The sequence below is a fragment of the Capra hircus genome, chromosome 3, assembly GCF_001704415.2.
Source record: "Capra hircus breed San Clemente chromosome 3, ASM170441v1, whole genome shotgun sequence".
Classification (NCBI taxonomy): domain Eukaryota; kingdom Metazoa; phylum Chordata; class Mammalia; order Artiodactyla; family Bovidae; genus Capra; species Capra hircus.
In genome coordinates, this window is record NC_030810.1 from 708,401 (window position 1) to 729,964 (window position 21,564).

The 21,564-nt window shown below is 58.5% G+C and overlaps 1 protein-coding gene across 6 annotated transcripts; it reads right to left on the reverse strand.

Moving 5' to 3' along the window:
- PPP1R7 (protein phosphatase 1 regulatory subunit 7) lies at positions 3,383-21,189 on the reverse strand. 6 transcript variants are annotated; one of them, XM_018039876.1, is made up of 11 exons: positions 21,093-21,189; positions 18,642-18,854; positions 17,716-17,844; positions 14,828-14,883; positions 14,240-14,305; positions 13,546-13,676; positions 13,024-13,186; positions 11,807-11,923; positions 10,876-10,980; positions 8,418-8,504; positions 3,383-3,670 (listed from the first exon to the last, which is right to left on the reverse strand). In XM_018039876.1, the coding sequence occupies exons 2-11, from the start codon at positions 18,790-18,792 to the stop codon at positions 3,494-3,496; spliced, it is 1,182 nt and encodes a 393-aa protein (XP_017895365.1). In that variant the 5' UTR covers positions 18,793-18,854; positions 21,093-21,189; the 3' UTR covers positions 3,383-3,493. The 6 variants fall into 6 exon arrangements, with proteins under 6 accessions (XP_017895365.1, XP_017895387.1, XP_017895396.1 ...); XM_018039898.1 differs by lacking the exon at positions 18,642-18,854 and adding an exon at positions 18,259-18,320 and having other exon boundaries at positions 21,093-21,173; XM_018039907.1 differs by lacking the exon at positions 21,093-21,189 and adding an exon at positions 18,259-18,320 and having other exon boundaries at positions 18,642-18,734.

Sequence of the window (21,564 nt, forward strand, 5' to 3'; positions counted from 1 at the left end):
CCTCTGTGTGCCCCTCTATCATGTCCTCTTTGCTTGAAGCTTGTGTTTCCCTACTTGTGAGTTGGATATTTGATTATTTATCTGTTCTATGGGCTTCCCGGGAGGCTTGATGGTAAAGAATCCACCTGCAATGCAGAGACCTGGGATTGAGCCCTGGGTTGGGAAGATCCCCTGAAGAAGGAAATGGCAACTCACTCCAGTTTTCTTGCCTGGAGAATCCTATGGACAGATGAGCCTGGTGGCTACAGTCCATGGGGTCAGAAAGAGGTGGACACGACTGAGCAACTAGTACTAAGGACTAGAGCCTGGGGCTGCAGTCCGCGGGGTCACAGTCAGACACGCCTGAGTGGCTGAGTGCAGCGTGAGCAGCTGCCTCTATTTCCCCCGACTTCACTTGCAGGCTCTCGCTCCCCTTTTACACCGAAGTAAAAACCTGCACGGTCTCTGCCTCTGTGCCCTGATCTCACCTCCAGCTTTAAGAAAACAGTAAGCCATGGTTCATTGCATGCAAAGATGGGCTCAATAACGGACAGAAATGGTCTGGACCTAACAGAAGCAGAAGATATTAAGAAGAGGTGGCAAGAATACACAGAACTGTACAAAAAAGATCTTCGTGACCCAGATAATCACGATGGTGTGATCACTCACCTAGAGCCAGACATCCTGGAATGTGAAGTCAAGTGGACCTTAGAAAGCATCACTACGAACAAAGCTAGTGGAGGTGATGGAATTCCAGAGGAGCTATTTCAAATCCTGAAAGAGGATGCTGTGAAAGTGCTGCATTCAATATGCCAGCAAATTTGGAAAACTCAGCAGTGGCCACAGGACTGGAAAAGGTCAGTTTTCATTCCAATCCCAAAGAAAGGCAATGCCAAAGAATGCTCAAACTACCGCACAATTGCACTCATCTCACATGCTAGTAAATGCTCAAAATTCTCCAAGCCAGGCTTCAGCAATACGTGAACTTCCAGATGTACAAGCTGGTTTTAGAAAAGGCAGAGGAACCAGAGATCAAATTGCCAACATCTGCTGGATCATGGAAAAGGAAGAGAGTTCCAGAAAGACATCTATTTCTGCTTTATTGATTATACCAAAGCCTTTGACTGTGTGGATCACAATAAACTGTGGAAAATTCTGAAAGAGATGGGAATACCAGACCACCTGACCTGCCTCTTGAGAAACCTATATGCAGGTCAGTAAGCAACAGTTAAAATTGGACATGGAACAACAGACTGGCTCCAAAGAGGAAGGCTGTATATTGTCACCCTGCTTATTTAACTTCTATGCAGAGTGCATCATGAGAAACGCTGGGCTGGAAGAAACACAAGCCGGAATCAAGATTGCCAGGAGAAATATCAATAACCTCAGATATGCAGATGACACCACCCTTATGGCAGAAAGTGAAGAGGAACTAAAAAGCCTCTTGATGAAAGTGAAAGAGGAGAGTGAAAAAGTTGGCTTAAAGCTCAACATTCAGGAAACAAAGATCATGGCATTTGGTCCCATCACTTCATGGGAAACAGATGGGGAAACAGTGGAAACAGTGTCAGACTTTATTTTGGGGGGCTCCAAAATCACTGCAGATGGTGACTAAAGCCAGGAAATTAAAAGACGCTTGCTCCTTGGAAGGAAAGTTATGACCAACCTAGATAGCATATTTGAAAGCAGAGACATTACTTTGCCAACAAAGGTCCATCTAGTCAAGGCTATGGTTTTGTATGGATGTGAGAGTTGGACTGTGAAGAAAGCTGAGCACTGAAGAATTGATGCTTTTGAACTGTGTTGTTGGAGGAGACTCTTGAGAGTCCCTTGGACTGCAAGGAGATCCAACCAGCCCATTCTGAAGATCAACCCTGGGATTTCTTTGGAAGGAATGATGCTAAAGCTGAAGCTCCAGTACTTTGGCCACCTCATGCGAAGAGTTGACTCATTGGAAAAGACTGATGCTGGGAGGGATTGGGGGCAGGAGGAGAAGGGGACGACCGAGGATGAGATGGCTGGATGGCATCACGGACTTGATGGACATTGAGTCTGGGTGAACTCCGGGAGATGGTGATGGACAGGGAGGCCTGGCGTGCTGCGATCCATGGGGTCACAAAGAGTCGGACACGACTGAGCGACTGAACTGAACTGAACTGAAGCCGCGGTTCAGGCCACTCATGGCTGTTTAGGCACCAGTTCCACGTCTTGTCAGGAACTGTGTCCTAGTGTTTGCAAGACCTGCAGCCAGCCAGGGACTCGCTTTCACAGTTTTCTGGTTTCGGTGCTGCTGCAGATTCTTCATTTGGACTCATCTTTAGCTTGGATGGGCTCCTCCACATTTCCCAGCGAGGGCACTCAGACCCTGAACCCACGTGTGTCTCCAGTGCCTCTCTTCGGTCCTCAGACCGTGCCTGGTTGAGGGCGGGGCCCCAGGCTCACAGCGCAGTGTGCAGGCTCTTTCTGGGCTCAGGCTGCACCTAAGCCTGCTTTCCTGGCCCACAGCCTGCTCGGCCATCCAGGCCACACGGCCCATTCTGGCCCAGATTTGAGTGAGGACTTGGACGTGACCTCACCCTCAACCCACTGAGCAGGGGTCACCTCTGAGTTCCCAACCCCCACGTGGATGCCCGGCTCTGTGACAAGCTCCTGGGCAGCGTGCCTGCAGGACTCCCTGTGACCACAGGGACTGGCTGCCCCCGTGAGATGTGGCTACGGAGCAGCCGAGGACATGCAGTTTTAATTCCATTTTAACAAACTTAACCTTGAACCGATGCAGACACACAAAGCAGGAGGGGCCCACACTGGCTGCTCAGCTTGAGCCTCAGAAGCAGGAGGAGCCCCGGGGTCCGTGTGGTTTGGTTCTCAGGCTACAGAAGGGCAAGTCTGAGGCCCCACGAGATGACAAGGTCCTTGTCACACCCAGGGTGACTGTGGGTGTGAGTTTTATACAGAAAAGCATACTGATAGGGTAAGAAGGGGCAATGTAAGCGTGGCGACGAGGGCAGCTCCCTGGACACAGTCCTGTTGCGACCCGGTGGGCTTGGACCCTGCAGAGGTCCCATGCCGTGCGTGGGGAGGCTGTTCCTCTGGCCTGAGGGCTGTGGGGGCCGATGGGGGCCCCTGCCCTCCAAGGGCGCTAGAGGCTGAGGTGCCCTCTGCCTGCAGTTTATTGCTAATACATAGTTTACAAATGGGCATCTACCAGCCCAAGAGACTGCAGAGTTGTGGGCAAAAAGGCCCAAGGGTCCTGGACACCCTCCCAGATTCAGTTTCACCCTGCAGGGGGCTCTGAGCCCCCTCTGAGGGGAGGACATGGAGACGGGCCAGGGGCAGGGCCCAGGGCCACGGAGCACGGAGGGGGGCCACACCCGGCCGGCGGGGACGGCCCTGCACACACAGCTTCACTCAGCGCCTTTTTATTGCCTGTGGGTTTGTGACTGCTGATACAGTGACGCTGCAGGAGCGACGGGTGGATTAAAACCGTGGCCGGGAGGCTGTGCAGGAGCGGGCCTCAGAACCTGACGAAGGTGGCGTCGATCTGCCGCACGCTGGGCAGGGCCAGCATGACCTTCCGCCGGTACTGCGGGTCGCGCTGCAGGGGGTTCCGCTCCAGGTACACCGTCTCCAGGTTCCTGGCACCCTTCAGCTCGTCCAGGTCGCTCCAGCAGTCCAGGAGGTTGTCGTTCATCTGGGGGGACAGGCGCACGTCAAGAGAAGCCTCAGGACCCCACAGCCGCCCCCAACCCCGCCCCACGCAGAAGAGAGGCTGGCTGTCCACCCGGGCGCATGCCGGCCAGGCCGCATCCCGTGGGATGAACCTGGCGGATGCCGCTAAGTCCATGTCCGGGTCCGCAGAGGGACGAAGGAGCCGACACACAGCGCCTGCCCCCACCCCGGGCAGGCAGGCTTTCTCAGACTCGCCTGCTTAAGGAAGCCCGTGTTCACGGAACTCCCTGTGGGCCTTGTGTGTCAGCCGCCCTGGGACACCCAGATTTCCAAAACTCGGAGGCTGTGGAGGCCCCGAGGCCTGCTCCCGGGGCGGGGGGGACCAGACGCCTCTACTGCAAAGGGACAAGGGCTGCTCCGGGAGGAGCTGTGACCAGCACCCTCCAGGCACTGCCCGTCCATCAGGCCCGCCCCGCCAGTCCACCTGCGCCCTCCAGGCCCCGCCCATCCACCAGGCCCCGCCCACGCGTCCATCAGCGCCGTCCAGGCACTGCGGCCAGGTGCAGTCACGGCAGGAGCAGGCCATGGCCAGCCAACAGGAGCTGCCACAGCGGAGCTGCGTGAGCACAGGGTGCAGCCTTCAACACGTGCCCCTTGGAAAGCACGCTAGCACTGGCTGTCTCCACCCTTCTGCTCCGGCTCCCACTGTGGCCTGGGGGGGCCCTGGACCCAAAGCTTATGTGCCATACACCTTCCAGACTGGACAGAAAGAAGGCTCTGTTCTCCAGATGGTCTTTAGTGTTTGTTTCGTTTTTTTAAGCAGCACTTTCTGCTGGGAGCCAGTGTGAGGAACCCCACCCGTGGCAAAGTTGGGGTCGAGCCTCAGGGGTCCCCCTGGAAATTCTCGAGCATCTACCCCCAAAACCAAAGTCTGCCTACCTTACTGCATTATGCTTTCACCAACTCCTCTGACATTAACAGGGGGCTGTCCCCCTACCACCTTTATCTGGAAAAAGTTAATTTAGAGCTTTTAGATAAGTCGTCTCCTGGGCATAAGAGTGTTTCAATCCAAAAACCCCTCTGATGGCTTTCCAGCCTGCCCACAGGACTCTTACGGCTGCGCATGTGACTGTTTGCGGCCTCCTGACTGCAGGAGGCACAGGAAGCTTAAAACATCCTAGGAATGTAGGGGCTTCCGAGGAGTCAACATCATCAGAAAAGGACTGATTAAGGGTTTCATTTGTTGAGCCAACACTTGCTGCCGAACGGTCCTATCTTTTATTTGTTGATATAGTTGGTATATGGAAAAAAACAAGCAGCAACACAGACCTGTGAGTTGAGCACCTTCTCTGCTGTAACCCACTGCGCCTTCGCTCTACAGAGACGCAGCTTCATTTAGTGCTTTAAGGAGATGCAGATTAAAGGAGAACACTTCAGGGGGAATGAGATTAACATCCATTAAGGAAGAGAGCCATAAAGCGTTAACAGGCCTCTTGGCCAGAAGACAATGTAAATCACCTGAGACCTTTTGTGTACGGGAAGATATGCAGAAAGGGTCAGGACTGCTGCCCCCGCATGACTCTGTATCTTCCATTACGTAAAACTTACGGCACCCCACTCCAATACTCTTGCCTGGAAAATCCCAAGGACGGAGGAGCCTGGAAGGCTGCAGTCCATGGGGTCGCTGAGGGTCGGACACGACTGAGCGACTTCCCTTTCACTTTTCCCTTTATGCATTGGAGAAGGAAATGGCAGCCGACTCCAGTGTTCTTGCCTGGAGAATCCCAGGGATGGGGGAGCCTGGTAGGCTGCTGTCTATGGGGTTGCACAGCGTCGGACACGACTGAAGTGACTTAGCAGGGTATATAAACACCTTTCAAAACTAAAGTTATGGGGTTTTTGCACAAGCTTGGCCTCCCCCGAGTTGACTCTCTCTCTCTTTCTCAGGCTGATCCCTTGGAATGCAGAGGCTCTCCAAGTCTACTTATTTGCCCGGGGCTTCTAAGACTCTCGAGAGAGGGAGCCCAAGGCGGGGCACCCTCCGCTATTCAAGCAGGCGCCGGTGGCCTAACGCAGGTGGTGCAAACTCCTTGTCTTGGAACTTTATTGCTTTTCCACGAAAACCAAGTTATTCAGCCTCTTTTCTCCACTAATTTTCCTACTACACTCTTCTTTCCTAATCTCTCTTTATATTTCTAAATAAATAAGTTTTCCCTTGCCGACTCCATCCCCGCTTCGAATTACCCTGGATCCACTGGGGCTGGACTCCAGCAACTTTCTACCTTTTTTTGGAAAAACAGAGTCTATTTATAAGCATTTTTTGTATTTTCTCCCTTAAAAAGCATGGCTTCTGTGTCTCTGCTACAAAACAGGGCAGCAACTGGGGAGCGCTGCGAGGTGTGTTCTTAAGCGCAGGGCCTGTGACACGTGAGTGTCAATAACGTTCACAGAAGTGAAAAGACACCTTCACTGAACAAGCCGAGCCCTGTCCCCCGTTCAGAGGGGAGGTCTTGGCAGCGGGATCTACTTCGACCCCTTTCCCGTGTCGCTGGTGGTGGTGTCCATGACTCGCCCGCGCCTCCTCGCCCCTCCAGTCATTCGAGCAGACGTACACCCCACAGGCTTCCCACGTGAGCCCTCAGAGCTCTGCTGACACCGCTGTCCCAGCAGTTACTATGTTCATAAGCCCCATGTCTTATCAGTTCGGGTGTTCCATAGCACGGCCAGCCTCCAGGCGGTTTCCTCTAGGATATAGTAAAGTGGACCTAGGGATTTTGCTCAGCACCAACAGTGCGTTGTAAAGGATGGCTTAGACAAGGTAACTCCCAGACGCGTCTTTGTACTTTTTCAAAATCAAACTCAAAACCATTCACCTGTATCATCTCCACAAAAACTCTAGAATATCTGGAAGGGTCACGCGGTGGGTGGGTGGGGGGGGCTTGTCTGTACGTCTCCCTTCTGTGCTCTCCCAGCTGAGGCGTGAAGGAGCAAGGTGTGGGGAGTGAGCTCCTGGTGCTCTCATCTTCTTAAAGACCCTCCTGGAAGCACCATTTTAGTTCCTTCCGATCTAGACTGTCTCCCGCCTCCGTCTCAGTTTTTCCTGTCAAATGAAGTGACCTTTAAAGCAAGCTGGCTGCTGGTCGTGCAGAAGGGCCCACATTCTGGATGCAGTAGGTTGCTCCCCGTGGCCGCGAGCTTGTTCTCCAGCCGCTCCACTCTCGACCACTGCATTACGTGGACACAGCGGAGGTCCCCCCAGCGTCCTGACCAGCACCCCTCGCAGACAGAGCGCATGGGGACGGCAGCCTGTGGCCGTCTCTCTCCCGGGCATGTTTGATCACGTGGGCACACTGGTGACCCCGACGACTCTGCCAACTCATGGCGGGTGATCCTGGGCTCGCACGTGAGCGTCCTGCCTGAACCAATGTGGGGTCCTGCTGCAGACGCAGCTGGGAGGGCGTTCCAGGCACATGGTCTCCGGAGTCTATTCCAGTAGTTTCTGGTGGTTGACATTTACATTCAAAATTCACATTCACTTCCCCTCAAATTCAGCAACGCTTGAAACAAAACCAAGGTCTGGGAGAATCCTCAAACTATTTTTCTTATGCAACAAAATCACTTGTAGGCTGCTGGCATGAGACTAGGAGTCTGTTACTTCATAGAAAGCTAGGGGTCCGAGAGCACGCGAGCCCCCCAGACACAGCCAGTCTGCTCACAACCCTGCCATGGGGGCGCCCTGCCTCCTCAGGGCTTCTGTCACTCAGGCCAGCACAGGCTCCCAGGAGGGCTGTGGGGCACGAGGGCCGGCACCCAGCCGGGCTGGGGTGAGCCCGGTCAGGACCCCGGCTCTGGGCTCCTGCTCTGGCTGTGCGGCTCCCTGCCTCTTCAGACCCTCTGCTCCGATCCTCTGCCGACCCCCGGCCATGCCCTCCTGCAGGGCTGGGCTGCACACCAAACCACAGCTCCTGCAGCTCGCTCAGCACCCCAGCCTTCAGTGGCCGGTCCTGGCATCACGCCCTGATGGCACCCAAGACCAGCACCGTCACTAAGGGGCAGCGGCGTCCTCACAGCGGGCCGCTGTGAGTCAGGGAAGCCTGGGTCATTTCTGAGACGGGGAGCAGAGAACACACAGGACGTCAGAGGGTTGGCAGAATGGCCAGCCAAGCAAGGGGCAGGCCGTGGACACAGCACAGATCTCTGACGACGCACGCTTTGCACACGGCACTCCCTGCAGGAGTCACGCCTGGGACACGCGTGTGGAACCTTGACACTGCGGATTTTAGCTGGGCGTCGACCTGCAACCCCCGCTTCTCATGTCTCGTTTCTCATCTGTGGGCTCCAGGAACCACACCCATTGCCGTGAGACCAACACCGGTGCCTTCCAGGTGACCAACCGCAGAGGCCCACCCATACCTCCTCCCGTGGTTCTAGCCATCTGAGCTGGAAGCATGGCCCCAGGGCTGCGTCTGGAAGCCCTCCAGCCACACGGCGATCCTGGGATGAACCCACACGGATCAGGGCTTCTCATGTTCTCACGCACCTGGCCATTGACCGCTCTGCTTCTGGGCTGGGGCAGGGCCTGACAGTCATGACTTTACCCAGCTCCCTGGTGACGCTGGTGCTGGAGGGCCACACGCAGCGTGGGGACCGCGTCTGCAGCCCCCCGAGCCCTCGGCCCCCGGTCCGGCCCCCAGAGCCACCGCGGACACACTCCGGGAACCGGGACCCGCTCAGCTGAGCGCCAGCAAGCGCACATGCGCTGCACTCACCCAGAATTCCTGCAGCTCTGTTAGGTGGCTGACGTTCTCAATCTTTTTGATTCTATTTGACGCAATGTCCAACATTGTGAGTTTGTTCTAGAACGAGGAGATAAAATTTCCTGCATTACCTCGGTTCTGCTGTGACTGTGTGGCTACGCACACCGTGCTGGGCGCTGGGCTTACAGTGCAAGGCGAGCTGCCCTCTGCCCTCACAGGAAAGGGGGTGTTGGCGGGGAGGGGTGGGGGGCATGGCCCTGCCCCCTCCTGCAGCCCCCTGCCCAGTTTACACCGAATCCTCTCCGCTGCCTCACTGAGCTCATCACTGGGGTCTGAAACTAGTGCCATCAGACTCCACAACCCAGACTCCCACATCCTGGTCCAAAGGACCCCAATGGGCAGGTAACACCTGCCAAAGCAGAAGAGGCCTGGGTGCTGGGAGGCTGCCTGGGCCCCTGGGGTGGGCCCTGCAGGGCAGCAGGTGTAGCACCATTTATCCAGTGCCTGTCCCAAGGAGATATCCAAACCCAAATGATTCTGAAACAGTCCCTTTTCACTTACGGCAGCAAGGGTGGGGAAGGGCCAGACCCCACACCACCCCTTCTGGAAGGGGCCCTGCTTCCAGTGCAGAGAGGAGCGCTCGAGCAGCCCGTCTGGGCGCTGACACGTGCAGGGGCTGCTTCTGCCGAGTGCTGCTCAGATGGCTGCTGACTGCAGCAGGCCAGCAGGCACCTGCCCGCAGGGTGCGGGGGCTTTGGGCGGAAAGGGACTCAGGAGAACCGCGCAGAAGGAGGCTTAGGGACGGTGGGGGGAGCTCCCAGCCAGGCCTGCTGTGCCCGCCTCAGAGGCTGGGTGGCGTGGGGAGCGCGAGGGCAGGAGCTGGCCGGGCTACAGTGTTGCTGGCATGTGTAGGCCGTGTCCCTGTGGCAGCCCCGTGCGGAGACCAGCGCGGGGGCGCCCAGCGGCCAGAACGGCCCCAAACCTCCGCACTAGGACCCTGTCACGTGCCTGACGGTACCTTGAGATTTTCTGGGGAGCTGGACAGTGGTTTGAAACCTCATTCAAAAGCAAACCAGTACTAATTACTTAAAAAAAGGTAAGGAGGGGGATGGGGGTAAGGTGGGGCGGGCAGACCAGCGGGAAGGCCTGGCCCCTGGAGAAGCGCTGAGCAGGGCGGCCCCAGGGCGCTGGGGGAGCAGTTGTTCTGCGTTTGGGGGAAAGATCACTGACTGCCTGGCCTCGCACCACAAGAGTAAACTCCAGGGAAGCTAAGAGATGCAGCTCAGAGAAAAATACAGGAGAATATTTGCTCTTGAGTTGGATAAAACCTGTTGCATTTGATTAGGAGGACCTCACAAAAATATAATTACTTTAAAGCCACAACTCTTTTGTTCTATTTAGCTGCAGAGGCCCACATGGGGTCCAGTACTGGGCTGGGCCGGGCGACTGCAACACACCTCCCGGGACAACTCCCAGGCTCCCGCCCTGTCCTGCTGCTCCTGGGGGCCACACCCTCTCCTGTGCAGACGCTGCAGCTGTGCGAGGGGACTGGTGTGGCGAGGGGGCCCTGCCCAGCCCCGCCTCTCAGAGCCTGGCCTCAACCTCCTGCTCTGCACCGCCCAGGCGTGCACCCAGGCTACACACCAGCTCTGCAAACAGCCCGACTGAAAGGCAGGGGAAGGTGACCACACCCACTGGATGCAAATTCCACCAGCTTTTCCAAAATTCTGTAAATGGTGGTGAAACCAAGTCCATAAAGTGGGTTTCCCCTAAAACCTCACTGATGTTGATGAGGCCCAGGGCCAAAGAAGCCCTCGCCAGGACTGAAGCGCAGCGCTCCCCAGGAGGCCGGCTGGGCCACACCTGCTGGCAGTTAAAACAGGAGAAATGCCCAGGGAAGCTCAAGCACTCTATTTGTCTCGAATACTGTGCTGAGGAAGAGCAGGCTGGCCTGCGGCAGCTGAGGAGGACAGGGGCCTCCTGCAGGCTCAGGGCCAGGGCTGCCCCCCTGGCCAGTGCTCCTAAGGCTGTCCTGTGCTGGGTGGGCAGGGCTGGTGGGGAGGGAGGGGGAGGAGGGAGGGAGGGGGAGGAGCGGGGAGGAGGAGGGAGCGAGGACGGTACAGGATCTGGGCCCTCAGCTGGGGGTGGGGCCAGAAGTCAGTGGCCAGGGGCAGGAAGAGAGGGCAGTAGCTGATAACTGAGAGTCGTCCGCGGTACAGGGACACCCAGGATTTCCGTTTTAAAGATTTTAACTATTGTTGGCCGTGCCACGATGCATGCAGGGTCTTAGTTCCCTCACCCGGGACCGAACCTGCGTCCCCTGCATTGGGAGCTCGAAAGCTTAACCACTGGACCAACGGGGAAGTCCCTAGGGTTTCCTTTTTAGAAATCTTCCCCAAGCCCGCAGGCCGTGCGCTGAACCGCCCGCCGCGGCCCCTGCGCCCCCGCCCCACGGCCGGCGGGCTCTTACATTGTTGTCCAGGCCCTCGATGGCCTCGATGCCGTTGTGGCTGAGATACAGCTCCCGCAGGTTCACCAAGCTCTGCAGGCCCTCGATCTTGGTCAGCCGGTTGCTCTGCAGGGAGAGTCAGAACGCGTGAGACCGGGGGCTTCTGGGAGCAGGGCAGCGGACACGGGGCTCCTGACAACAGGGCACCGCCCACAGCAGCTACAGGGGCCTGGCCCAGAGGGACCAGACCAGGGCCCTGCGTCTGCTGTCCTGGGCCAAGCTCGTGCACACGGCCAAAAGCTTTGATGCACAAAACTCACTTTTCAAAATCTACTTGAAAAAGGCCTACCTCAAATAATTTAATTAACTCAAAAATGTCAAAATCAGAATATTTAAAATCACTTAGTTCTCATTTCCTTTGGCATCCATCGTAACTCAAGTTAGAGCACAGCGCTCGCTCCTCACACAGATCTGCGCAACATCTGCTTTCCGAGAGGCATGGGTGGTCTTGGGGTTCCTGTCCCCACGGCCTGCCACCAAAGCCCCTGGGCCCACCACCACGCACCTGCTCCTGATGAAAGGAGCCGGGCCGCAGCCACGTGGGCACTGCCCACCCCACGTGGGTGCTGCCCAACCATGCCCAGGTGGCACACTCCTGGGCACGGACGCGACAGGATGGGGGGGTCACTCCCACCAGGAGCCCAGCACGGCGTGAGCTGTGGAGAGACGAGCTGCCCTGGCTAAACACCGCCTGGATGTTCATTAGAGGACACGTGGCGTGTTACGGAAGGAAACCTCAGGCCCGCGTGGGTCACGTGAGCTGTAGATCTGTGCAGTGTGATGTCTCCACTCCTCACTGACAGTGAAGCCAAGCGCTGCCCAGCATGGAGACAGTGGAGGAGCAAAGCCCTGCCCTGGGGGCCCACGGGGCAGGAGGCTGGGCGGTCCGCACCTGCATGCTGAGGACAGTCAGGTTGGTGAGTGCATCCAGATTCTGAAGCTTAGTGATCTTGTTTTTCCCCAAAAACAAACTCTCCAGGTTGGTTAACGTGTCAATATTTTCAATCACCTGTGAAAATCAGGACAGGCAGCAGTCACGGGAGGGGAAAGGGCCCGTCCCCTCGGGCGAGCAGACGGAGCTGCCTGGATGTCGGGCAGGTACTGCCCACTCTGGGATCCCCCAGGCAACCTCACTTCAGAGTGCAACCTGAGAACAGACGCTGGTGGTGTCCCGCGGGTGGCAGCTGCGGGAGCCCCGGGCCTGGGACGCCTGCAGGCTCCTCCCCGCTCTGCCCCGTGCTCCCCAGGGCCCCATGGGCAGCTGTGCTAGTGAGTGCCCCTGGCAGGCCTCAGGTCCCCGCCTCCCGGGTACACCACTCTCCCACAACAGGCTGGCTGAGCTTTTCCGGCAGGGGCTGCAGCGGGGCCTCCAAGGGCGGAGTGAGCCTCTTCTTCAGTCCTCACAGCAGGATGGGCCGGGGCTGGCCCGGGAGGACGAGGACTCAGAGGCAGGGCAGCCCCGCCTGCCGTCACCTGCGTCGGCTGTGACGCAGCCCCTCTCTCCCACAGGGATGCTGTGGAACACGCTGATGCCTGGACCACTCCGAGTTTCACACGTGCTGCTTTGCTACTTTCGACCACACCACCACCACCACCAACGGTCACAAGAAGCCCTTTGCCGCAAACACTCTCCTTGGTTTGCGTCCTGTCTAGCTCACAAGGGCCAACCTGAGCTGACCAGTGTGCTAGAAGCTGTCAAAAGTTGGAGGGGCATTTCTGGCATGCAGGTGGAGGAAGGGCTCAGAAACCCTGCCTTCAGCCACTCAGCAGGGGCGGATGGGCCAACTACGCACCAGGCTGTGCCCACCCTCCTATGGCCGGAGTGGGGGCCCATCCCCCGCTGCGCATGTGCCCCTTCTGCGCCAAGAGGTGCGTCTAAAACCACACCCAGCGGCATGTTCAAAAGCAAAGCGCTGGGGCTGCTGTCGGGCAGAGTGCAATGCGTCTGCTAAGAGTTACATCGTGACTCGAATGAGGAGCAAGAGAATGTTGTGTGTGGAAGAAAGGGCCACGCTCTCACTAACACCGACCCCCAGTGAGCACTCGGTCTCGAGAGACACAGCTGCACACCCTGCACACCTCCAGGCCGCGCCCCGCGCCCACACCCACCCGTATCCGGTTGGACCCCAGCTCCAGCATCTGCAGTTGGCGCAAGCTGCTTATGTTCTCAATCTTGCTGATCTTGTTGTTGACCAAGAAGAGCTTCTTCAGTCGTGTCAGCTTATCAACTCCTTCAATGTTTCTCAGTAGATTAAACGAAATGTCTAAAACCCTGGGAACAGGCAAAGCATTCATTAACGAGCACAGGTCACGCCGAGCTCAGGACGTAGCTGACTTAGAGGCAGCAGCCCGCCCGGGGAACGTGGCGGGGCGGGCAGCCCATAGGGCCCCCAAAGCCTGCTGCCCCGGCTCCCAGCACGAGGCTGAGGACAGAAACCGTCTTCTCCCCAAGGAGCTCAGCCTGACATCTCCAGTCAAAGGCTTCACGTGCAGGCTGGGACTGTGGGCAAGCTGGTGCCCCTGCGGAGCCAGGCACAGCCCTGACCGTGGGCGGGGGCTCCCCGGCCCGAGTTCGGGCTGCAGGGCTGGTTTTGGGGCGGCTGCCAGGCCCCCTGTAGCCTCACAACTCACTCCAGCTCTGTCAGCGCGTCCAGGTTCTCAATCCTCCGGATCTGGTTGTCGTAAAGGTCCAGCTCTCGGAGGCTCTGCAGCCCCTCTAGGTTCTCAATGCACTTGATCAAATTCTGCCGGAGGCAGAGCGTCTGGGGGACAGAAAAAGGGCAGCTAACAGAGGGGACGGGGAGGCCCGTAGGAAGTGCCCACTGTCCCAGACTCGGCCTCCGCACCTGGGGCCTGGGTGGGGATGTGGTTTTCCTCCTGTTTTCTAGTACGGTGCTGACCTGGAGAGGACGGGCAGATACCCGCGGGGATGGAGGGAGGCCCTGATGAGCGTTCTTGCTGTGTGAGGGAGGCGCTGGGCAAGGGGAGGGGTGCTGTTTTCCAGCAGAGGGAACTCGCTGAACTCCAGTGAGCTAAGCACATAGAGTCTGGGCTGCATGTGGCTGCAGGCAGGCTCCGACGGAGGCACCACCGATCTGAGCCACCGCGCGAACCTGGGGAGAGCCAGCTAGCCGAGCGTCCAGCCTATCACCCTGCAGGGCTCAGGATCAAAGGCGCCCGAGGGATGCTCCCATTGCAGCGTGGCACCTTCCCGAGCACGGTCACCGCGCAGAACTGATCTGTTCCGGTTTACCCACATCCAGTGGGGGGATGCACTCTGCAGGGTCACACGGGCCCCTGCCATGCAGGGACGAGTTCCTCTCACCTTCACTTTCTTCAGCACCTCGAATCCTTCAATTTTTCCAATGCGATAATGATTCAGATCTACATCCTGAAACAGAAAAAACCTAGCTCAGCTGCAGACAGGCACCTGGAGACGCGCTTCCCGGGCTTGGAGCCACGAGGAGGCTGGGAGGCGGCGGGGCTCGGGGAGCAGTGCCGCCCGGAGTCATGGGGCCAGCTGGCGCGGGCACAGCTATGCCGTGACAGGCAGCGGCCTGACATGAGGCTGACCCTCTGAACTAGTGGTGCAAGAAGCCTGCTCTCGCCTGCGCGCGCCCGTCACCCCCAGGGGCTGCCCCGCCCTCGCCTGCGGCTCCTTCTCGCACCAGGACGGATGTGCAGCGGTCACGGCTGCCTCTGCCACACAATTCTCCGTGTGTACAGCGCCACGCGAGACCAAGCCCTGGTGTTAAAAACAGTGAGAACACAAGGACTCTGACCAGCCAAGGGAGGCCCCGACCACTGTTGCCTCTAGGGAATCGCCTACTAATCTGGCACCTTCATAAAACACGGCCTGACGGCAGGGCTCTCCGCCACCAGGCCCCTGGGGTGGCCGAGCAGGCAGCGTTACCTCTGCGTCTTTGTCCAGGCTAATGGTCTCCATATCCACAGGCAACTCTTGTCCTTCTGGAAAAGGAAGAAGAAAAAGCCCATTCAGAGCTCTGGTCTCCAGGAGCAGGTGCCCGGCCGTTGGGGGCCAGCTGGGGCGGGCTGCCTGAAGCGCGCGGCCAGCTCAACAAAGGAGGAACCTGCAGGCGACACCCAGGGGTAGCGACCAAGCGGTGGGGCCGACACCTGACAAGCGGCACCTCTCAAGGCTCTGGGTCCTGAATTCAGCTACTGGCAAAGGTCTCCAAGACTCCACCTACGTCCTATAACTTCCCAAGAAAGGAAATGTGGTCTGAAGCTGTTGGCAGAAGGGGGGGGCGGCGAGCGAGCCTCAGGTGACCGCAGCCAGCAGCACGGAAGCCACCCACCGCCACCTTCCGGCACAGCCTGCAGCGGCACCTGGGGGCAGCCTGCCCCCAGTTTTTCCCTTCTGGTCTGCGGCAATGAATCAGGCCACTTGAATGTGGGTCACGCCAGGCACATCAGATGTTCTAGGACGTGCCTTTCATTGCTTTGGAAAATGGCCCTGCATCTACAGACACATCTCTCTGCACAGAGCACAACAAAATGAGGCTCAGTTCAACCGACAGGATCAAAGAGCCTTGCCAAATAAGTGAAACACAGCGCCTGCTGAGGAGCCGGGGAGGCTGGGAGCCAGCCCGCCCTGGAGAGCGGGTCTCCAGGGGCCAGGCGGGGCCGAGGAGGGCAGGTCCGGACCAGCGCGTCTGACTAGGAGGGCAAGCCGCTCTCCCAGCCTGCCAGGGGCATCAGGGCTGCAGGAGGCCACGTGCACGACCGGAGAGCACTTCTGTGGAGCCTGCCTCTGCTCTCACGAGCTGCTGCTGAAGAAGCTGGGCCGCCTGCGCGCAGAGCGCCTGGTCCTTGGTGGGCGCGCCTGCTGTCTGGCCTGCGCCCCAGGGACGATGGCTACCACCACCGCTCAGCGGCCTCCTGCCTCTGTGTCTCCCCTTCAGCAACACAGCCCACATCCTGGCCTCATAGCCCTGGTGCCTCCCCAGCACGGGCAGCTCACAGGCTGGACTGGAGGCCCCAGAAAGGCGCGCCCAACTCGGGAGCAGCCCGAGAGACTTCCTGGCCCCACACTGGCCAACTTCATTGGACCACCTTTTCCATCACTGTCAACAACGGCTGCTTAAAAAAAAAAACAAACACGCCATTTACTCTACGTCAGCCACAGCTTTATGGAATGTCAACAAATCCAAGAATTAAATGAAAGGAGTTGGGCAAAACCAAGAGACTGCCCCAAATGATCCGTCTTCAAAAGGCAGCACAGCCAACACCAGGAACTCAAAGCTGCAAAGAAACACATGCCACCACAAAGGCAGGGTGGCCAGGCCAGCTGGGGTCCAAACCCAGACACGCGGCCTCACGGCTAAGGGCTCTGCCTGTAATCCACGTAGCACACGCCCGCTTAACCTGTGAGACAGAAGCTACCAGCCATCTTCCTGAACCTGTCGCCCGCGTTTCAAGCGCCAGAACAGTCACTTAGAGGAAACAAGCAAAAGGAACAGCTGACAGGTAGGGACTTGTCCGCTGGAACCTAAAGACCCAGGCAAGCACAGGAAGCGGCAGGCCCGGGCCGCTGAGGGCTTACACAGGCGCGCTTTCCCGGAGGACCGCGAGCCAGGCTCCTGGAGGCAGCAGCCCGGGGGGGAGCGCCCACGCCAGGCGGTCGGCACGCCAGGCGGCAGGATGTGACGGCAGGTGGCGCTCCCCCTGGCCTTCCTGTGACTCAGCCGCAGGGAGGGCTGTCGCCCATCCCTCCCATGCGCTTCTCCACCCACATGGCTTCCAGAATGTTGCCTCTGAAGTTCCTAAATAAGGCGACTGGTACTCTTGTGGTAGTCGCCGTTTGCCTTGAAATTAGGTTGCCATGGTTACCGAGCATCTGTGCTGGCACAGAGCACGATGCTACTTTAAAGATTAGTTTTGCTTCCATTACCGTAAGGGGAACGCACAAGTACTGGTGCCTTAAAACCCCACACAGCGGAGGCAAGCCCAGAGAATGCAGGCTGCACAGGAGCCTCTCGAGCCTGCTGCTCAGAGACCCCCGCCCCGAGCACTGGCTGCGCTCTCTCTCTCAGGTGGGTAGAACTACATGCTATTGTCACTATTTAAAAAACAAAGATAGGATTTTAACATGCACATTGTTTGTAAAAAAAAAAAAATCTGCTTTTTTCACCTAATATATTTTGGACATCCTTCTGTGTGTATGGATTCTCTCACTCCTTTCAATGGAAACTGATTTTCTAAGCAAACAAAGAAAAAAGGTTTAGATCATGGTTCAGGGGGTGAAAAACCACCGTTACAGGCGGAGAACACTCTTTTCACCTCTAAATTCATTTTGCTGTTTCTAATCACTAAGAAGACAATTTAGAAGCTGACCCTCAGGCTTACAAGCATGGTGGAGCAGGACTCAGAAATGACTTCTCTGAGATACAGTTAGTCTACGTGACCGAGGCAGGAAAGGAGGGCACACGATGTCTACTGCACTTCCACCTCACTTTCAGAACACGTGGGAATAAGCGATTTCCTGGTTCTGTTCCAGAGGACACATCTGTACCAGTACCACTAGCAGCCGCATTTGCCTTCCGTGAAATCAGGAAGCCACCCATCTAGCCTGCAAGGGCCCTAAGTGTGGAGCTGACTCAGCGAGCACCTCAGAGGGGGCCCTGCTCCGAGCCCTCGCCCACCAGGCCCTGTGGGCCTCCAGAGTGGCCTGGGCACGTGCCGGGTGGCATCCGCCCCCCATCCCTCAGGCTGGGCACAGGCGACAGAGCCTGCAGCCTGCCGCTGAGGGGGTCTCGTGCTCTCCCCTCGGCCCGGTACCTTCTGGGTCCTCCTGCCCCCGCTCCTCTCCGTCCTTCAGGCTGTGTGCGCTGAGGTCCGCCACCATCCCGCTGTTCTGTGCCTTCCCTTCGTCGTCACCCGACTCTTCTGATTCAACCCGCCTGTCAACTGAACCCACACACACCGATAAGAACGCACATTCGCGTCAGGGGGCTCTGCGAGGAACATGTAACAGACTGACATCCAGCCGGAGTCAGAAAGACTGCATTCAAGAACTTTTGTTGAATTCAGGTCAACAAATATTTGAGTGCTTTCCAGGTGTGTCCTGGGCACCATGTGAGGCACCCAGAGGAGGGGGGCTGGGCTTTGGGAAGAGGGTAGACCAGGGAGGCCACGGGTTACAAAGGTGAGGAGCACACTATTCCTGCTCTCAAGGAACTCGTGAAACGCCAGGTATCTGGAAGGCCTGGGTGGCTCGTGGCTGAACGTGCTAATGGTAACACGCAGAGAAGCACCTCCTGTCCGCGCCCTCTTGCCTGGATATCCACACAGAGGGGACCGTGTGACCCTCCCGCCACATACCTTCATCCAGGCTCCACTATCCATTTGGCCAAGAAAACCAGCCCAGTTCACAGGCCCACGTTCTGAAAGAAATCAAGACTAACTCAAATCAGACTGTGGGCACTGGGGCGCTCTAGAAAAGGAGAAGACAGCCAGCAGCGCTCCACGCCCCACACGAGTCACGGCCCCAGGCACCAGGGCACTGCTAGCCCAGCACAGTCCTGTCCTGAGGGCTGAGTCGCCTCAGTCGTCAGACCGCAGCCCGCCAGGCTCCTCTGTCCAAGGGACTCTCCAGGCAAGAGTACTGGAGCCAGGTGCCGTGCCCTCCTCCAGGGGATCTTCCCGACCCAGGGATCAAGCCCACATCTGTCACGCCTGCTATGCTGGCAGGCGAGGCTCTTTACCTCTGGCATCGCCTGGGGAGCTCAGCTGAATACAGCTGACTGGTGAAAACCTTTTGGCAAGACTGTCAGACAATTTTCCTTTTTCTTCATTTGGCTGCAACCTCTGTGGAAGCCTGTCTGGAAGAGCTAGAGCACTCACAGGTGGCATCATCAGTCACAGGGCAAGGATTCTCTCTTCTCTGACCACAGCTCATCTACAGAGGGGTGTGCGTTCTGTGGGGAGGGACGCTGCTTCAACTCCGAGTCTCCCACTGGGATTAGTAAAGCAGCACCAAGGAAAGGCTGTCGGCCAAGTCCTGATGCTTCATCTCTAACACCACCACAGCCATTCCTTCTTCCTGAAACTTCCTGGCAACTGTCTTGGATCCGCTACTCACTGCCTGTGGTCTGTGCTCCTGCCTGGCCTCCTAACTGGTCTCTCAGTGGCTTGTCAGTCTGTTTCAATCTATTCTCCAGACTCTGATCTGATCCCAGAATCCAAATCTGATCTTTGACTCCCCAAATGTCTAGAAGGCCCGTGACTCTTCTGAGTTTGCGCCTCACCCCGACAGACATAGCTTTGGCCCGCTGCTTCCTATTCGAAGCCTCGGTCTCCTCATGAGCAGGAGGAGCCACTGCAGCACCCACATACCAGAGTCGCTGTCAGGCACAGAAGCACACACACGACACGCACGGAGACATGCAACGAGCTAGCCGTCACCCGGCACAGCCTCTCTGCGGTCCAGGCTAAGGGACAGCAAGTCTGCTGCGCAATGGTCTGGTGCAGCTGAGCCCAGGGTAGGAGGGGCTTAGCTCATGAAGGGCAGCCGAAGTGCCATATGGGCTAGCAGGTCAGCACACCAGGTGACCGTGGGGCCCTGGGGACAGCGGCCTGGCTCAAGGTGCTGGCAGGGGCGACGGGAGAGGCAGCAAATACTGGGAGATACTAGGGAAGCGGGGGCCGCAGAGCTAGCTGATCTGTGGAATGGGAGGCTGCCAGAGAGAAGGAACTGTCTAGGCTTCCTCCCATTTGCCATTTACCAAGACAGGGAGACAGCTGAAGAGGAAGCGGCAGAGGCGGGAGGGCGGGGAGAAGGCGGTAAGAAGAGGTGCTTCCCTGCTTAGAAAGGCCCAAAGGTCTCCAGGTCCAAGCCCTTCCCCAGCGCCTCCCCTCCACCCAGGCCCTCCACCACGTGCCCTGCCTGCCTCACCCGCCACATTGTCCTCCAGGACCAGTCACCCTTGGTCACTCCCTGCTTAGAAAGGCCCAAAGGTCTCCAGGTCCAAGCCCTTCCCCAGCGCCTCCCCTCCACCCAGGCCCTCCACCACGTGCCCTGCCTGCCTCACCCGCCACATTGTCCTCCAGGACCAGTCACCCTTGGTCACTCCCTGCTTAGAAAGGCCCAAAGGTCTCCAGGTCCAAGCCCTTCCCCAGCGCCTCCCCTCCACCCAGGCCCTCCACCACGTGCCCTGCCTGCCTCACCCGCCACACTCCCCTCCAGGACTACTGTCACCCTTGGTCACTCTGACAGGTCACACTCCCTCACACCCCTATGCCTGTGTGTGCTTTCCTTCACCGGAGGCAGCCTTTGCTCTCTCCTGCCCTCCCCCCCCCCGCCCCCCCCTCTGGTCTCCAGCCTGGCTGACTGGTATATCCTTTGAGGTGCAGCAGGGAGCTGGTTCTGGCTGCTGCAGCGATCACTCCCAAACATGCTGCCGCCTCTTCCACCCCTTCCCTAACACTTGACACTGGAGACCCCAGCTTCTCTTAGGGAGCGCTCGGGAAACAAGCATAACCAAAAGTACAAGGAGCGCTTAAAGACACGACTGGCTCTCCACTGGGGCTGGGTGTGCATGTAACTATATGCATACATAGCACGCATGCAGGCTGGTTTTCTACAAAGCCAAAGAGCTGAAATCAGTCTTTATAGCTCTGGAAACAGGAACCTGTCGATTCTATCACTCAACTCTCGGCTGGGGTCAGCCGTTCCCCTCAACCGGTTCACTTTCCAGAGGACCCTTCTCCACCCCCGCCGCGTCCACCAATGAGCTGCCCCGGGCGGGTCCCAGCGAGCCCGCGCCTCGTTTCCCGGTCAGCTGCCTGGGGACCTGTCTCGCGGGTCAAGCTCAGGGGTTGGGTGCGAGGCTCCCAGCAGCTGGGGCGGGCGCAGGGGGCTGCGGGACCGCCGCGTCCCCAGTCCTCACCCACAAGCCCGGCGCTCCTGCCGCTCGCCCCGGCCCTGCGGCCCCCACCGCCCCGGCCGCCCGCGCCCTCCCGGCCACTGCCGCCTCAGCACCGGGGTCCGCGTCCGGCTGTCCGGGGCCACCCCCGCCCTGCCGGCTGGCAGATGTCACGGGGCGCGCGGGGCTGGGCCCGGGCCGCCCCGTTTCTCCCGGGCATGACTGGCACGGGCCGCCGCTCCCGCCCCCGCCCGCCGGGCCCTTCGGTCGCCGCCCCGCGGGGCCGCTCACCCTCCATCATCTCCTGCGACTGTTGCTGGCCCGCGCCGCGCTCCGCCGCCATGTTGGCTGCTCTTTCCCTTTCCGGAATCTGTCGCCTCAGGCCCCTCAGCCAATCAGCGCTCCCAGCTCGGAAGTTTCCCAGCCAATGGGGCCCTGCGCTCCTGCGCGGCTCGAGAGCCTCATGGGAGTTGTAGTTCACCCGCGAGGCCGCGCGGGCCTCCGCCTCCGCGCCGCCAGTCTCCCCGCCCGCCAGGCAGGTAATGGGCGAACTGGAGGTTCTGGAGGCGGGAAGCGGGATGAGGGCAGGGATGATCGGGGCCGCAAGCACGGAGCCGAGCCTGCAGGCGAGCGGAGAGGAGCCTGGGGTCGCTCTGCGCTCGTGGACTGGTGGCGGGACACGGCGGGGCGGCTCCCCAGTCCCTCCGAGCCTCGGCGGCGGCGTCTGCAGAATTGGGCAGATATTGTCGCGGTGTGGACAGAG

Excerpts from the sequence above, each read along its gene's own strand:
- PPP1R7 (XM_018039876.1), bottom strand. The coding sequence starts at position 18,792 with ATGATGCCACCTGTGAGTGCTCTAGCTCTTCCAGACAGGCTTCCACAG. Across the intron at positions 11,924-13,023 it reads TGGGGTCCAACCGGATACGG|GTGATTGAAAATATTGACAC; the intron begins GTGGGTGTGGGC and ends TGATTTTCACAG. Across the intron at positions 10,981-11,806 it reads TGACTGTCCTCAGCATGCAG|AGCAACCGGCTGACCAAGAT; the intron begins GTGCGGACCGCC and ends CTCTCCCTGCAG.